Source organism: Arachis stenosperma, chromosome 5 (assembly GCF_014773155.1).
Source record: "Arachis stenosperma cultivar V10309 chromosome 5, arast.V10309.gnm1.PFL2, whole genome shotgun sequence".
Taxonomy (NCBI): Eukaryota; Viridiplantae; Streptophyta; class Magnoliopsida; order Fabales; family Fabaceae; genus Arachis; species Arachis stenosperma.
In genome coordinates this window covers 6391563-6409560 of record NC_080381.1, presented here as the reverse complement: position 1 = coordinate 6409560, position 17998 = coordinate 6391563, and the positions used below count along the sequence as shown (strand labels likewise).

Genomic DNA, 17998 nt, shown 5'->3' with positions numbered 1-17998 from the left:
ATCAAAACCAAACTTCGCAAAGGTACAAACACCTGTACCATACTCAAAACCTCTACACGGTTCGATTTTCAAAGGCAATATATATATATCAAATACGCCAGTATATCCAAAACACTAAACAAGACTAACCACCATATATTTGTTTGTTTAAACAACAGTCTACCAGTTCATAACAAAACACAAAAATGATTATAAGTCAAACAAATCTACAACACTATCTATTACAGAACTCAAACATCAGGGTTCTCCCCCTCACCCTCAACACCATCATCATCTTCAACCAATTCATTTTCCACTACAACTTTACAAGGATCCATCCCAGAAAGATTAGCAGTAGGAGCAAGGAATTTGGCCTGCTCAACAACCCTCTCAAATTCGGCCGAGAACATCTCCAAGCCATGGTTTTCCTTTTCAGTCTCAACCTGTTTCTTTTCCACTCCAAGAACTATCAATCTCGCCTCCAAAGATGTATTTTTCTCCTTCAATTCCTTCTCGGCCTTCTCACAGACCGTCAGTTTCTCTTGAAGAACGTTCACCAAGTCAATAGCATCACGAAGCTTGCTCAATTTTTCCACATTCTCCTGCATAAGCTGAGCCAGAGAAGCTCTATCAAAGGCATCCCGAGCATGCTTAAGCTCCTGAGTCCGACCTATACACAACAAATGAACTGCAAGAACCTGAATAACACAGAGACAATCTCAATCAAGAAAGAAAACATATATATAAAGGAGAACCAAAACGCAAAATCAGCACTCAAACAAATACCTGCAAAAATTGAGCCACGCCAACATCACCAACATCATGAACAATCTTCACATCAGAGGGATTTTGGACATGCTCATCAGCAACAGCAGAATAGGGGAAATGCTCCCCCCACACAGAAGACAAGTCTTCATTCACTCTGAAACCATGCAGAGCCCTCTGACTATCAGCGAAACGCTTCGCATGTTCCAAATCGACAGCTTTCTCACCAAGGACATCCTCGGCCCCACCAGTTTCTCTCTCCTTCTTTTCCACCTTCTTCCTCTTATAGTTAACTTTCTTCACGGGGGAACCTTGGTTTACCTCGGCTTCCACCTCAGCAGCAACATGACTACTTGAGCCCTGCCTCTCAACATTCTTTGACCGAAAAAATGCACGTAAACTTGTAGAGGTAACCTTAGGTGCCTTTTCCACTGCAACAATACAAGACAAATCAAGAAAATAGGAAACAACAAAAATAGCAACACAAACAATGAAACAATCATTTACCTATATACTCATACAACGCGTCTTTATCAGACTCAAGATCAAGCATATCCACAACAGAAAACAGAGAAGACGATGATACATTATTCACTAAAAATTCAACCATAATCTCGTTCTCATACTCCATCACATCCATACCCAGAATCTGCCTAGGCCGCGGAACCCAAAACAAAGGGAACTTCTCTAACAAACAGTGATCAACATACCAGGGAAAATCACCCTCAGCCACACCAATTTTTAAAAACATAGACTTAAATCCTTTGAAAGAAGAACGATAGAGACTGAAAATCGCCCGCCCAGGAGCACTAGCAAGATTTAGCCAACAACCCCTCTTTACGCCCTTACATTGAAACAAAACAAAAAATACCTCTAACGACGGTTCCATCTCCAAGAGACCTATCAAAATCTCAAACGCTCTAACAAATGCCCAGGAGTTTGGATGTAGTTACGACAGAGCACACTTCAATTGCATCAAAACCCCACACTCAAAATCAGAAAATGGAAACCTAACCCCCAATTCAACAAACACAGCACTGTACATATAAAAATATTCAAAACCCTCACCCCGGTAACAAACCTGATCGTCAGCATTGCATGGTATAAACCTAAGGCCTATCTCACTACCCTCCTTTATCCAGGACGATGGCGATCCTAACTGAGATGCGTTAAGCTCATCATCAAAACTTGAAGCCCAACCCTTCATCGAGTCAGCAACCCACCCATACGGATTAACAGGATCCCACACAAAAACTTCTTCTACAATCTTATCAATATTCCCACTCAACTCTTTCTTCCTCTTACCTTTAACCCTTTTATCAGTTATCACACCTTTCCCTTTATCCATCAGAAAATTAGAAGCAGAAGAAGAAAAGAAACGAAGAACAAAAACAAACTAGTTACTAACCTTTCTTGCTCATTCCGGAAAAGATGCAAGGATGAAGAAGATCAAAAGCGGTAAGCCAAGAGTCCCAAAAATTTTACCAGCCCACTAAACCACACGCACAGGTACAAATAAAAAAAAAACCCAAACCCCCTAATCTCCAACCTTCTCCATTCCCAACACACAATTATAGCGCACGTCTCCCGACATTCTCTCTCCTAAAAACAATCAATTTACCGCCCAAAAATTCAACCTTGCCAAGTTTTTCAAAACAAACCTCAAAGAGCAAACAAGTCGACCTTGGGGGCTACCACTATACTCGGCTCCGAGCTATACGTAAAGCTCGACCTGCTATAGCTCGCCTTGAAAAACAGGTCAAGCTTGGGGCTATGATTCGTTACTAAAACCCTGGCCCACAACAACAATAATCTCAGAACCTAGTATAGCTGGCAGAGATAACTTCCCTAGTATAACCACCTCACTCAAGGCTATCACTATCCCAATAAACCCGGGTAACGGCTAGCACAAACCAGTCAAACCTGCAACTAAGATACGAGTAACAAACCTGATCCGTATAACAAACAGTTCAAACAACCTACTATAAGGGCCAATGAAGTTGCTAATCTAAAGGTACGCAATTCATTCTGATTCCTACTCTGAACTCTTTGACACTCATTTACTTGAGCATTGGAGTTCTTTTGCAGGTATCCAACGCCGCTTCCCCGCAAGAAGAAAACGTTCCACACTTTTTACTCCAAAGAAAGTCTGTTCAAGCGCAAGCCGAACGAGCTATACTTCGGAGTTCAGTTTCACACAGGAACACCATGCTTTCTTAAAAAAATAAAAAACTAATGAGCTTTTTGGCTCGGTAATTAATGGATTCCTAGAACTAAAATCTCGGAGATTTTATAAATAAATAAAATAAATAAATTATTTACTTGTTTTTAGAAAAAATTGTTTTTTGCATTATTATATTATATATATATATTATTTATTGTGCAAGTGAAAAAAATACAAACAAAAATTTTTTACTCTATATTATTTGTCCACGTCAATCTTTAATTTATCACATACATGTTCGTTAAATATCACATCACGTGGTCGATAAGTATCACGTATATAATAAGAGTCAATCTAGTGTACAGATTAATTTTCATACAATATATAGGTATTTTTTCTAGTTGCATCTCCTTTCTACACGTGTTGTGCTTAGCCTCAACGGAGTGTGGTCGCTCATGAGAAGGGTTTGCTGAGCCGAGCTAGTGGGTTGAACAAGAAACGAGATTTTATTGTAGTGGGTTCTGTGAGTCCAGCTTCACAGGTTGGACATTATTGCTCATTGGAAATGGTTTTCAAAAAATAAAAATGATCGAAAAAGGTTGGATTGAGTCTTCAGTTCTTTCTTTTCTTCTCACCATGTCCAGTTGCTCAGAGAAAAACGAGTATCTCCTTAAAAAGAAACCCTAGCTTCCTCCACTGTGACTGCATGCATCGGCCACGAGGGTTTGGTGGGTAGACCTTTGTTATGGGAAGCAAAAAGGAAATCTAATCGAAAAAGGGTGGAGACGTCGCGTTCTTCAGAAGGATGCCTACGGCGGTAGAACGAAGCTTCCGGTTGTGGTTTGACAATGATGGTGTCGCCGGTAATAGGTGATGACAATTCTTCTGGTTGCCCGTTGTGGAGCCTCTTGGTCACCCACTTCTTCTGGTTGGCGATAAGATTCGGGCCTCTCCTCCCCTGGATGGAGCAACAACTTCACTCCCTTTAATGTTTATTTTTCTTTTCATACTAAATATACAGATTTTCAGAAATTTCAAAAACAAAAAGATATTTTCAAAGCTCGATCTACAGGTTCACAAAAATCATATTTTATGAATATATCATTTGGCCCATGAACCCCAAACCATAGGATCACCAAAAAAACAGAGTCCAACACTAATATCCCTGACACCGTTTTAAGCTCCTCACACTTTGACCCAAAAAAAAAAGCTCCTCACACGATTCGGCTTCTGCCGTTAGACACCCTACACCATGTTCTGCAACTTGTTCAATGAACTCTGCAAGCTGCTCCCTCAGGACCAGCAATGTGACGCGTGTCATCCTGCTATTCAATCAAGAAAATATGTACAAAGAGCATTTGTACACTATAATTGGCCATATAATAATGGACAAATTAGTTCCAATATATAATAACTAAAAATGTATTGTGATAGTTAAAAATGTTAATGCTTAATTTATAAAAAAATAGTATGTTTCTCTTAAATTTTCTTAAAGACTAAATTGAAAATTTTAAAATTTTTAGGAATTAATTGTCTTTTTAATAATTTTTTTTACCGAGAATTTCTCTATCGAAAATTTATAATTTTTTAGATAAATATAAAGATACTATGTTATTTAAATTCTAGTAAGAGAAGCTCATTAGTATCAAATCGTGACAGAGGGATGCATGGAAGATGGACAAATCACAAGTGACATTCATGGAGGCAATAACATAGGCAACAATGACATCATTAATAGAGGCCAATTTTATTTTAATCCTTTAAATATTGTAGAGGTATAAAGTAGGTAATCTTCCTAAGTAAATAAGATTCATTTTCATCTTTCAGTGAACCTAATTCAAAAAAAAAAAAAATTAAGAAATACAGACTCTTATTCATTTGAATCAATTTTTATTAGTATAGAAATTAAATAAATTATCAAAATCAAAGAGATATTTCAACGTAATTGAACAGCTACTTTTGCTTATCCAACACACAACAAATAGAGTAACTGATTTAATGACTAAGACTGTTATTTTAAACAAGCAAGTGTACCTAGAGTGGTTACTATCTCTTAATAATTTAGAAATTATTATTAAAGAAGAGTACTATTCTTTCTCTTAAATCTTTTTTTTTTTTGTGTATGTTATGTTTGTCACAAAAAAATAAATTATTAAAAGAGTGTACATAGCTGCAGACCATGTGCCGTAATTTCTAAATCGTGGATCGTTCAAAACAAATGTGCTTTCGGTGTTTACTCTACAAGATACTAATCATAGAGATTTTGAATCATTTGATATAAAAATGACTATGAAAAAATAAGTGTTGTTTAGTAAGAAAAGATATTCTATCTTCACTTCAAGTTCAAGATACTCATACTTCAATTCAAATTCTTTGCACAGATTAATTTGGTATTGTTATCACTTATAACTATGTCCTTGTGAAAGTTGTTGCTAATTTTAGTTACACGATGGTAGGTTATTTTATAACTGTTCGTACTTGAATTAGATTACGTATTTAAAAAAATTTAAAATTTTAAATTGATTGTTCACAAATTATAACAGAAAGGTAATCTGTAATGACACTTTAAAGCGTAAATCAATTGAGTATTTAGTAGATAGATTTGTTTACTTTTTTTGGAACTTCCGTTTTATATATTTTATGGGTATTTGTTGAGTATTTATTGGCTTGGACTGATGTTTATATTTTTCGTTTTTTTGATTCGACATTACTTATTACGTTATTCACATTTCTCGTGTGATGTAGTAACGCCCGATTGAGGTAGTCGAATCCTCGTTATCCATAATTATCCAGAACAGTGTTCCAACTTAGATTTTTTGACTTTGTGATTTGTCAAGTATGCCCAAATTTTATGAACCGGACCCATTTTTTATTTTTTAAATTTTTATTTTTGAGCTTTTTGAAGCGTCAAAACTCTTTTCGAAAAGAAACTGTTCAGTTTCCTAAACCGTTTCGTTCTTCCTTGGGTTTTCGAATCGTCACCTATACTTAGCGCTCTCTCTCTCTCTCCATCATTCAATCCATTAATGAAGCACTAACCCTTTAATGATAAGAGTGAGTTTTACCTTCCTTTGCTTCGTTTTTCATTTTACGCTTGTTTCTGAAGAACCATTTTTCATCTTCTAAAAGAGAAAACCTCTTCTTCAGTTACCAGGGGTTCTTTTTGGGCATTCGAGACTTCCTTCTTCTTTCCAGTGGTTGTTATTTTTGTCAAGTAAATTTTGTTTCCTCCATTCTTCTTGCTACTTGCTTCGCTGCTGTGTGTTTTATGAAAATGGTGAAATTAAAACTGTGAAACGATGAAAATGCATGTAAACGTTCTTAGCACGTTTGTTTTTGCTTTGTTGTTTGCTATTCTTTATTGCTTGCTGTTTGGGTAATTTAGTAATTAGATTACTCTAGTGGGGGTACCACCGCTTTTGTTTTTTCCCCTTTTGAAGCACGGATAATTCGTAGGGTTCTTATTTGTGGATTTTATGGTAGTTTTAGGATAGAGAATCTCTTTCCTATAGGAAAGAAAAATAAATTTTCCTTCCGTGACATAGTGGTGGTGGTACTCTTGTAGGTCTTTTTTTTGGGTTGGGTTCGCCGATTTCGACAGGTATTACGGTTTCCTCCCCGTAAATAAGTTGGAAAGGTGTTTCACCTGTGGTGGATTGGGGAGTAGTGGGATAGGACCACAACACTCACTATAACTCTTCAGACCATGACCCCAGAAAGTTATCCAACCTTTTTTTTCAAACCCTGTAGGATTATCTTATTTGCAGCTTCAACCTGTCTGTTTGCTTGGAGGTACTCTACCAAAACGAATACTTGTCGGATTCCCAAGCTAGTCAGAAATTGTTGGAACTTAATGTCTGCCAATTGAGTCCCATTATCAAGCACAATTACCATGGGAATGCCAAACTCGCAAGGATATCTTTCCATATGAATTTTTGGCATTGGAGAGCTGTTATCTTTGATAATCGAGTAGCTTCAATCTGCTTAGTGAAATAATCGATTGCCATTATAAAAAATTTCACCTGGCTGGACCCTTGGGAAAAAAGATCCTAATAGGTATATTCCCTATTTGGCAAAATGTCTCGTTGGTATCACGGAAACAAGTTCCTAAGGTCTCGTTGACATTTTTGCCATTTTTTAACATATTCCATTGTATCCTTCATGATAGTAGACCAGTAGTACCCTGCTCTTATGACCTTTTGAGCCAACGACTTCTCCCCATTTGATATCCACAACATCCTTTGTGTATCTTTTGCAACACATAATTAATTTTTTGAAGTTTTAGGCATTTAAGTAGGGGTTGTGAGATACCCCTTTTATACAATTAGCCATTGATCATTGTTTATTTTACTGATTTTAGATAAAATTTTGTGGTCACTTTAGGATCATCGAGAAGGATCCCGTGCTCCAGGTACATGCATATGGGATCCAGCCAAGAGGGGATGGTGTCAGATGGTAACATCGTGACATCGGGAAGGCTTACAGATGACTCTTAGAGCACTTCCTGAATTAACTCCTATTCCCGTTACCTGACTTAGTACTGGCAAACTTGGACAGGACATCGGCTCAAGTATTTTGCTCCCGAGGTACAAGCTTAATACAAAATTTTCTAAAATTTGAAATTTCATTTTGTACCTTTTTCAAATATAACTATAACAGTGGATTCCGTTCTTGATACTCACCCTTAACTTGGGAGGTTACGATCTAGGAATCGGTGTATACAGTCAGCTCGATAGCTCTGACTTTAGTTGCCAATACCAAACTTGCAATTAAAACCTCATATTCAACTTGATTGTTTGAGATCGGAAAATCAAATTTAATAGACGCGTTAATGACCACTTCTTCTCCTTTAGTTAGAATGATCTCCGCACCCCTGTACTGTGTCTGGGATGATCCATCAACGTGTAGTTCCTAAATCGGTAGCTCGGAAGAAGAATATGTCATCTTGGCCAAAAAATTCACCATTGCTTATGCTTTAATAGCTGACCGTGGCTCATATCTTATATCAAATTGCGATAACTGTATCGCCCAGCTCATCATTGGTCCTGCCAAATCCAGCCTTTGCAGAATTTTTTTTACTGGCTGGACAGTTCGAATGATTATCAAATGACTTTGAAAATACTATATTAAACGGCGTGCCAATATAAGTACTGAAAAAGCAAGTTTTTTCAACTTTGAGTATCTCAGTTCGAGACTTTGAAGGACCTTACTAATGAAATACACAGATTGTTGCCATTTATTGTCATCTTTAATCACTAAAGTTGAAGCCATAGATTTATCAATGACAGATAAATACAAGTATAGCAATTTCTCAGGTTCTGATTTCGCGAGGACAGGAGGAGAAGATAATAAGGTTTTGAAGTGCAAAAATGCTTTTTCACACTCCTCCATCCATTCAAAAATTACTCCCTTGTTCATTAATTTAAAGAAAGGTTTTGCCTTTTCGGCCGAGGTTCCGAGGAACCTTGACAAGGTGGCTAACTGACCTGTCAACTTTTGTACCTCTTCAAGGTTTTGAGGGGTTTGACATATTCAATATGGCTTAACACTTTTCAGGGTTAGCTTCAATACTTTTCTGAGTCACCATGAATCCGAGAAACTTTTCTTCCCAGACTCCAAACGCACACTTTGTCGGGTTTAACCTCATGTTGTGAAGTCAGAGGTTACTGAAGGTCTCTCGCAGATCAGCTATGAGGTCACCATCCGCTTTGGTCTTTATCAGCATGTCGTCTATGTAGACTTCCATGTTTTTCCCGACATTATCATCGTTTTCTTCTTATTGTTTTAGTTTCGCATTATTCTTCTGGTTTTACTCTTTTAATAAGAATAAAAAAAAGAATCAAACAAAAAAATGCATAATACTATAAAATTACTAGAAAAAAAGGAGAAAAAATGTAGTAATAACAACATTAATAAAAAATGATGAAAAAAAAACATGCACACAAAAAAAGAACTAAAAAAAAAAAGAGGAGAAATACTCAAAAACAACAATAATAATAAAAGACAATAAAAAAAAACACACGAAAAAAAATAAAAAACACGAAAAAAAAAGAACACAAAAAAAAAAAGAAAAATACAAAACTTTTCATAGTTAAAACGTGTATTCATGTCACGCTCTCATTAATAAAACAAATTTTTATTGAGATTCGACTGCTTGCTTGATTACAAAAAATATTTGGATTAGTAGCATAACTAAAAAAAATGAGTGATGAGATTGGAAGGTCGGTCCAAACAGCAGTGTGCAAACGGCGATCTTGAAGATCGAAGATAGAACCAAATTGTTAACATATTCGGATAAAGGTGAATCTTCACGCTTCCCAATTCATATTATCAACTTATCTCCATCTCCTATACGCTAAGCTTCTTACGTATATACAGATCATCATTCAATTCATATTCATTATTCACATTCCAAGTTGCAACCACCATCACTTGCCTGAGAAATTCACGACTATGAGTGTGCAGCAAAATTCAGATGTGAATGTGCGAATTGTGAGAATCGCCTCCCATCTCAACCCTCCCAATCCCAAGGTTCCTTCTTCTCACGATTCCCTTCTTTCTCATCTCTTCTTCCTTTCATTGATAACACTAACAGTTCTATTGTCGAACAGGTGGAGGGTGATGGTGATGGGTGCTTGACGCGTGCACATTGCAGATCCAAAGGTGCTGCTCCGGGGTTCAAAGTGGCCATTTTGGGGGCTGCAGGTGGCATAGGACAGCCTCTCTCCATGTTGATGAAGATGAATCCTCTCATCTCCGTTCTCCACCTATACGACGTCGTCAACACCCCCGGCGTCACTGCTGATGTCAGCCACATGGACACTGGCGCTGTTGTAAGCTCATTATTCTATCACCATGCTTTCATAGTTTCATGTCTCTCACTATCATTATAATCTTATCTTACAATAGGACGTAAATTTCGTTATGAGAAATGCTAGGACCATCAAAATTTATTGTTTTTGGCCATCAGTTAACCGTTAATGTTTAAAACTATGGGATAAAGTATGTTATTTGATTTCTAGATTAAAACAACTAGATTAAAGAAATTGAGTTGATGCCTAAATGATGGGCAAAATAAATAAATTCTGATGCCCCTACCATTTCTGTTTCGTTATAATAGGGTCACTATCATCCAATTATGTTATATGTTTCTGTTTGCATCAAATAGTTCATAGTTAAGTCAAATAAATGATTGGATTGGATGATTGTACAAAATTTTCCATTCTAATTCTAAAGTTATATTTTTACATCTTCTTTTTGTCCTTATCTTTGATAACAGTCTCTTATTAGAAAGTAGTTAACTTGATTTGTGATTTGTGAGTTCTTTACCTTGGATTGGATTGTTTTGCCGGAATAAGTGAAAGCTCTTTCCATTTGGTTGGTTAGGTACGGGGATTTTTGGGGGCAAGCCAACTTGAGGATGCCCTTACTGGGATGGATTTGGTGATCATTCCTGCTGGCGTTGCCCGCAAACCTGGTATGACAAGAGATGATCTCTTCAACATAAATGCTGGAATTGTTAAATCACTCTCCGAAGCAGTTGCAAGGTTCTGTCCCAAAGCTGTTGTCAACATCATAAGTAATCCTGTTAACTCCACGGTTCCAATTGCTGCTGAAGTTTTCAAAAAAGCTGGTACTTATGATCCTAAGAAACTTTTGGGAGTGACAAAGCTTGATGTTGTTAGAGCCAATACATTTGTGGTATGTACTCTCCCTACTTATTCTTGCAGTTACTACAGTCATTTAATACATGCAGATCTCTATAGTGGACAATTAGGGTAACTAGACCATTTTGAGCTTTGACTGGAACAAAATCTCTGATGCCAAAATTTGAGCTTTGACAAGCTAGGCTTATTGCTTGATTATAACAGATTGTTAGATTTGATTGATGAATTGAAGATTTAGTTGAGTTGAACTGACTGCTTTAGGCAATGTACATTGTTGGCTTAAAGTACATTAATAAGCATTCTTTGAAATACTTCTCCTCCGTTTGACCATCTAAATTATGCGGATTCTACAAGATTGTTTGTTGAAGTCTGGGTACTACCAAAACAAGTTTCTGTGATTGTGGCTCTTTGCATATTGTGTTCTGAGTTCTGACGCAGTCTTCTGTTAATTAAACTAGGTTGCCAAGTTGGAACCCATTCATTCTAATCTTATCAGCTAAATTGCAGGCAGAAGTTCTAGGTGTTGATCCAAGGGATCTGGATGTCCCTGTCGTTGGGGGACATGCAGGAATTACTATTTTACCTCTTCTTTCTCAGGTATGGCACTATACTACTTGAAATTAAAAATTGTCATGATATTTGGTTCAGGATACTTGAAAATGTAATACTGTATTTAGGTTAAACCTCCAAGCACTTTCACCCCAAAAGAGGTTGAGTACCTGACAGATCGCATACAAAATGGTGGAACTGAAGTTGTTGAGGTGAAAAATTATATTTGTCTTGGTACTCTTTTATAATAATTTCGTGTTAGATACATTCCCCTGTTGCTATGGACTATATTCACATTGGAATTTTTATTTATACAATGATGTGATTTCCCTAGGCCAAAGCTGGAGCTGGCTCTGCAACTCTATCAATGGTTAGTATTTTATTTACCTTACAGAAGATAGTGCAATTGTATCTTTTTTCAGAGTATATAATTGCTTTACAGAATGTACATAATATTCATGGTTAACATAATTTGTTTCAAGTAAATGCAATACCAAGTTTGTTATAAATTGCAGGCATTTGCTGCTGCTAAATTTGCAGAATCATGCCTCCGTGCACTGAGAGGGGATGCCGGGATCATTGAATGTGCATATATTGATTCACAGGTATATAAGAATAAGTCGTTTTGCTCGGTTGCCCTTGTACAGTTGCTATCTCTTTTTCTTTGTAATGTAGTATTGTTAATTGTGCTACTAAAAAATCTAAGCTAGAGTAAGCAATCTTTTATGAACTAACGAAGTCTGTCATAGGTGACTGAAATCCCATACTTTGCCTCAAAAGTGCGACTTTCCCGTGGTGGGGTTGAGGAAGTTCTTCCTCTTGGTCCCCTAAATGATTATGAGAGGTATGCAGTACTATAATCACCGACTTGCATTGATGTATAGGTCTAACTGAAACATTTAGAGCTATAAACTAGATTTTCATTTCAACAGGGAGAGTTTGGAAAAGGCCAAGAAAGAGTTAGCAAGTAGCATCGAGAAAGGTGTTGCTTTCGTCAGAAAATGAGAGCAAGCCCATGATACCAATTTTACATAGAAATCCAAGTCATCTTAGATCCTGAAAATAAGTTGCAGTATTGTGCTATGTCCAAGTTGAGATATCAATTTTTTAATTGGAAATATGTAATTTATATATTGGTATCTTTCTGGAATTATGTAATAAAAATGGATCATTTTCAATACATCATCATACAGCAAACGTGTAATGATGGGGAATTAGGGACACTGTATTGAGAACTATTGTTCTTGTTTCAAGTCTTCTTGTTCCCTTGAGTTTTTTTTTTTTTTTTTTTTTTGGTCATGGTTCCCTTTGGTAGCGTTTGTTTTCAAGTACTGAGACAGAGACTGAGAGACTGAGACTTAGTATTGTGTTTGTTAGTTCAGAGACTGGTACTAAAATTTCTGTCTCTGTCTCTAAAATTTCAGTATTTCAGTACCTCCAAAAAGTAGGGACACAGGAGACTGAAATTTTTAGAAATGGAGACTGAAACTTTAATAACATTTTATACCTAAAATATTTTCATTTCAATTAATTAATTTTAATTTTACCCTTTGTGCAAATTAAATTAGAGTTTTATTCTTGTTTCAATTCCTGTCTCCCATTTTGCACCAAACAGAATACTGAGATTTGTTTCAATCCCTGTCTCTTAGTCTCAGTCTCTCAGTCTCAGTCTTTCTGTCTCTGTCTCTCCACCAAACACTACCAAATGAGTTTGATTCCATGAACTTTGTAAGAATGTTTATTCTGCACTAAAGAAAGCCCAAATATCGCTTCTTTTCCTGGACTATATTATATTTATAGAGCAAATATTAGATATTTTTATATGTACTGCTGTGAGTAATACTAAAATATCTTAATCTACTGACATCTATTGATTTTAGAATGTAATATGCAGATTGAAGTTTGGAAAGATATAAGGAAAAAAAATTGTTGGTTAATTATTTTTTTTTTTAATGAAATTTTAATTTCTAAAAAGGTGTTATACAAATGGAGGAAGAGTATTTTGGTTCTTTTTATAAGAATAACGAGAATATATAGTGTTTTTGAAACTATAATTAAGTCGAGCTTATGAGACATGCTTTAAAGCTATGGAAAATAGCCATAAAAAGGAGGTTAAGACAGGGAGACTTAAGTTTTGGATACCGAATTTGGTTTGATATCAAATAGATCATTTATCCTTGCTAAAGAGAATGATGAAAAAATATAAATTAAAAAGGATCTATACATTATTTATTGACTTTAGAAAAAAATGTGATAGAATATCTAGAGAGGTTTTGTGAAAGGTTTAGGAGAGGAAGGGTGGATATACACATAGCTGAGAAGTGTAAAAGAAAGTTTGCTCAGCTATATGTAGAGCTTGATATAACTGAACCTCTAGTATCACAGTATCCCATCAGTAGTAACCGTTACTATGTGAAGTATGAAGGGATTCACAACATTTGCTTTACTTGTGGTTTGGTAGGTCATGACCGCTCAACATGTCCCAAAAATCAGAACACACAACAGCCAAACCAAGAGATGCAAGGGAAGAATTAGGGTGAGAAAAATGGCGAAAGGAGGAATGAATAGAGGAGAGAAGTTGCTGATAAGGGCATTGCAGAAATTAACGCTACTAACAAAGGTAAAAAAATCATTGAAGATAACGAGGAGGTGTATGAAAAAAGGACAACAAGGATGGAAAAAGGCGGAGGTAGTGGGTTGATGGAGAGAATGGTAAGAGGGAGCAGCTAATCATGAGGGGTAAGAGGTTCGATATTTTGAGGAATAAAGGGATGCACTCTTATCAGAATGTAGAAAAAGATTAAGAAGAAGGGAATCATAAAGCTCAGCAAAGAAATACTAAAGAAAAGGTAGTGATGCAAGCTCAAAGACCCAACACTCAGGAAAACAAGGATGATTCCTTGAACAAAATCTATGACAAAAACCATCAGTCCATTCTAGCAAACAATCAGATCCCAACTCAGAATAGAATACCATCACATGAAACATCCATAAACCAACCCAACAGAATAACCTCCCGTTATAACAACCAGACACATAACCAAAGCCAAAATAACTTTGAAACCATTGTTTAAGAGTATATACCTATTTTGATCCTAAAAACTTGACACTTTAGTCCCCAATCAAAATTAATTACACGATTGGTTCCTAACAATTAACTCCGTCAGTCACTTAGGTCATTTATTCCGTTAATTCTAACGGAGGACAAAATAGTACCTGACAACTCTAACAGGGGACAAAATGGTCTCTGATCTCCTCTCTTCGGAAATGACACTGTTCTCTCCCAATTTCCATCATATCTCGTATAACACTAACAATCTAATACTGTAACTTCAAACTACACAATCACACTCTATAAATTTAATGTTCACAAGAAAAAGAAATCTAAACTTGTTGTCATCTTTGATGGATCCCATAAATCTAGACAGCAAGTCTGATTTGTTAAGACTTGTCGTCGTCGTTGCCATCTCCCTCCTTCTCTGCCCTAACATCTCCATGACCACATTGTCCACTACTCTGATCGCTTCCTCAACTTCTTCTTCGAACCAATGTTCAGTAATCGCTTCAGTTTTCATATGAGCGGCAACGATGATATTGCTCGTTGTAATAGCTTGGATGCGAGGTCGAAGCTGTCTACCAACTTGGACTTCGAAAAAGAAGGAATGAAGCACTCGGTGTCTGTTTCAAATGATAATTTGCATATGATGTCGAAGGAGAATCTTCTAATGATGTCCTAATGTCCAACAATCTATATTGCTTGTCGGAGAGTGAAGAAAAGGCGTGCCCTTGGAGTAGTTGTGGAACTTGGTCTTGAGGATGTCGTGGACGTTGTCAGGGTTGGAGGTGATATTATCAAAGACGTGGAAGTGGAAGCTTTTGGTGAGTGAAGTGCAGAGGAGGTGGATGTACTAGTCACAAAGATTTAGGAAGTGTGTGGTCTATGACATATTGAGGTAGGTGTGACACGTGTGACAATTACACCATGGATTAATCTTGGAGCTAAAGAGGAAGAAGGAAAAGTTGGAAAAGAATAATGTGAAGGTGAAGAAGGAGAGTATGAATGTTAGGGTTATGCGAGATATGATAAAAATTGGGGAAGAATAATGTCATTTTCGAATAAAGGGATCAAGGATCATTTTGTCCCTTGTTAGAGTTGTTAGGGATCATTTTGTTCCATATTAGAGTTTTCAAGGACCATTTTGTTTTCCGTTAAAGTTGACGGAGCCAAGGACCTAAGTGACTGATAGAATTAATTGTTAGGGACCAATCAAGTAATTAATTTTAGTTGGAGACTAAAATGTCTGGTTTGAAATTCTTTGAGGACAAAAATGGGTATATACTCTTGTGTCTAATCATACCTCACCTGTAGACCCCTCTACAGAAGACATTTAGGCTGCGTTTATTTCTGAGAATAGGATAGGACAAGACACTGAGAACAGAACAGGACAAGACACTGATAGACAAAGACACAAAATTTTGTGTTCTTATATTTTGTTTGGTGATAAATTAGAACAAATTATGAAAGAGCAATGCTAGGGGCCAGCAACTTTTGTGGTTGATAGCCATCAAATAGTCATCAATGATGATTTAATGGTATGAGATTGGTGTGAGATTTCATCCAATGGTTCACCTTTCTCTGCTGGTTACATGCTGGCCAAAATTCAATAAAATTGCTGGTCCCTAGACTTTTCCATTATGAAAATCTAATTTATTCTCATGTTTTTTTCATTCAAAAAATTTGAGATGAAAAATATAATAATAAAAAATATAATTATGAAAAATAAGTTGTGTTCCTTGTTAGTGTCCCTATGTCCTTCCTGTCAGGATGGATATAAAATACACTAATTCAGTGTCTTTGGACACACTGTCTCTGTCCATGTCTCCTCCGTCAAACATAATTTTGTGTCTCTATATCCATGTCTCAGTGTCCTGTCTCTATAAACAAACGTAGCCTTATATCCCGAAAACAGCTCCCATGGATGAGGAAATGGGAGTCCTTGGTGAACCAAAGCCACCTGATCTGAACTATATTGAGACGTAGATCATGATAGAAGAAGCTTTGCAGTATGAAGCAAGCAGAGCCCAGGAGAATGGTGGTGAGATGGAAGCGGTGGAGGTCCAACACCCTGAAGCGATGTTACAGAGGCACGATAGCGAGATAGAAATCGTGGAAGGAGGAGTTAGTACCTTTCTTGCAGAGGAGGTATAATTACTTTATTTTTGTTCTTTACCTTGGTATTAGTCCTATGAAAGTCATGACTTGGAATTGTAGAGGGCAGCAAGTGTTTCTTTTGGTCGAACTCTCAAGAAAATTGTTAGAATTAATAAGCTGAATTTAGTTGTGTAGATGGAGACAAGGTGTAGTGGGGATCAGGCCTTGAAAGCAATCAGAAATTTTGGTATGATAAATTTCACATTGAGAAGGTCAAAGGATTTAGTGGAGTTATATAGATCCTTTGGAGAGACTCTAACTTAACGATTAATATAATATATTCTTAAGCTCAATAAGTCCACATGGAAATTCAACAAGAGAATAAGTAAAAGTAATTTTTTACTACTGTTTACGCAAGTTCCCAAGAAAGCAATAGATGAGAATTGTGGGAAGAATTAAGAAGTTTGGCTGAAAGCTTACAGGGAAAATGGCTATTGGTGGGAGACTTTAATGAAATAGCGATGCCAAATAAAAAGAAAAGGGAAAGGAGAATCGATTCCAGAGGATGCAAAATATTTAGTAATTGGATTGACAATTGTGTTTTGATTGATTTAGGGTACATTGGAAGTAGATTCATATGGAGAGGGCCACAATGGGAGGGATTAGATCGAGTCTTCAAGAGGCTAGATCGAGTACTTTCAAATGCTTATTGGAGATCCAGGTTTCCTAAGACAAGGGTTGACATATTAGCAAGAACTAGATCAGACCATCACCCGTTGCTTATCAATTTGGAACCCCATATCTATATTGTTAAAGAGAAACCATTCTGTTATGAAGTCATGTGGAACCTCTGCTCTTTTTTGATGATTTTATAAACCAATATTGAGAAAGTCACTCAAGTTTAAAACCAGCTCTGGAAAATTTTACAAAACAACTCTTGGTGTGGAACAAAGAGGTGTTTGGACATGTAGGGAGGCAAAAAAGAAAAATATTAAGTCGCATTGGATGTTTTCAAAGAGCTAACAACTATGGGAGAAATTTATTTTTGGAGAGGTTAGAAATCGAGTTAAATAAAGAACTAAAAGAGTTGCTGGATAAAGAGGAGGTTTTATGGATGCAGAAGGCAAGGAATCAATGAATTGTTCATGGAGATCGTAATAAAAATACTACCAGACTAGAACAATCATTCGAAGAAGGAACAACAAAATCTTCAAATTAAGAAATAATAATGGAGAGTGGATTGAATACTCAGAAGATTTAGTCAATCATGCGGTAAATTACTTCAAAAATATCTTTGAAGATCACAATAAAGCTAATACCTCGCTTGAAATGGAGAAGACTTATCCATCGCTAGCAAAGGAAACTTTCAAAAAAATGTATAATCAATCTAATGCGGAGGAAATTCGAAAGACGAATTTTAAGGCTTCTCAATATAATCCAGCACTACAATCACACCTTCATTATACTCATCCCAAAAATTCAAACTCCAAAGTTTATATCATAGTTTTGACCAATCTCTCTTTGTAATGTTAGCTACAAATACGTATCCAAGACCTTGGTCGAAAGGTTAAAACTAGCCCTAATGGATAGAATTACGCCTCATCAATCAAGCTTTGTCCGAGGAAGATGTATACAAGATAACATCATAATAGCTAAAGAGATGACACACATGATGAAAAGAAGAAAAGGGAGAATGGGCATAATGGCGATCAAGTTCGACTT

The 17998-nt window shown here is 36.5% G+C and overlaps 1 protein-coding gene across 2 annotated transcripts; it reads left to right on the top strand.

Moving 5' to 3' along the window:
* The first annotated feature begins 9041 nt into the window (after window positions 1-9041).
* On the top strand, window positions 9042-12367 carry LOC130979032 (malate dehydrogenase, glyoxysomal-like). 2 transcript variants are annotated; one of them, XM_057902382.1, is made up of 10 exons: window positions 9042-9208; window positions 9287-9439; window positions 9520-9741; window positions 10295-10609; window positions 11083-11172; window positions 11253-11336; window positions 11459-11494; window positions 11640-11729; window positions 11874-11968; window positions 12057-12367. In XM_057902382.1, the coding sequence occupies exons 2-10, from the start codon at window positions 9362-9364 to the stop codon at window positions 12127-12129; spliced, it is 1083 nt and encodes a 360-aa protein (XP_057758365.1). In that variant the 5' UTR covers window positions 9042-9208; window positions 9287-9361; the 3' UTR covers window positions 12130-12367. The 2 variants fall into 2 exon arrangements, with proteins under 2 accessions (XP_057758365.1, XP_057758366.1); XM_057902383.1 differs by lacking the exon at window positions 9042-9208 and having other exon boundaries at window positions 9213-9439.
* The last annotated feature ends 5631 nt before the right edge of the window (window positions 12368-17998 follow it).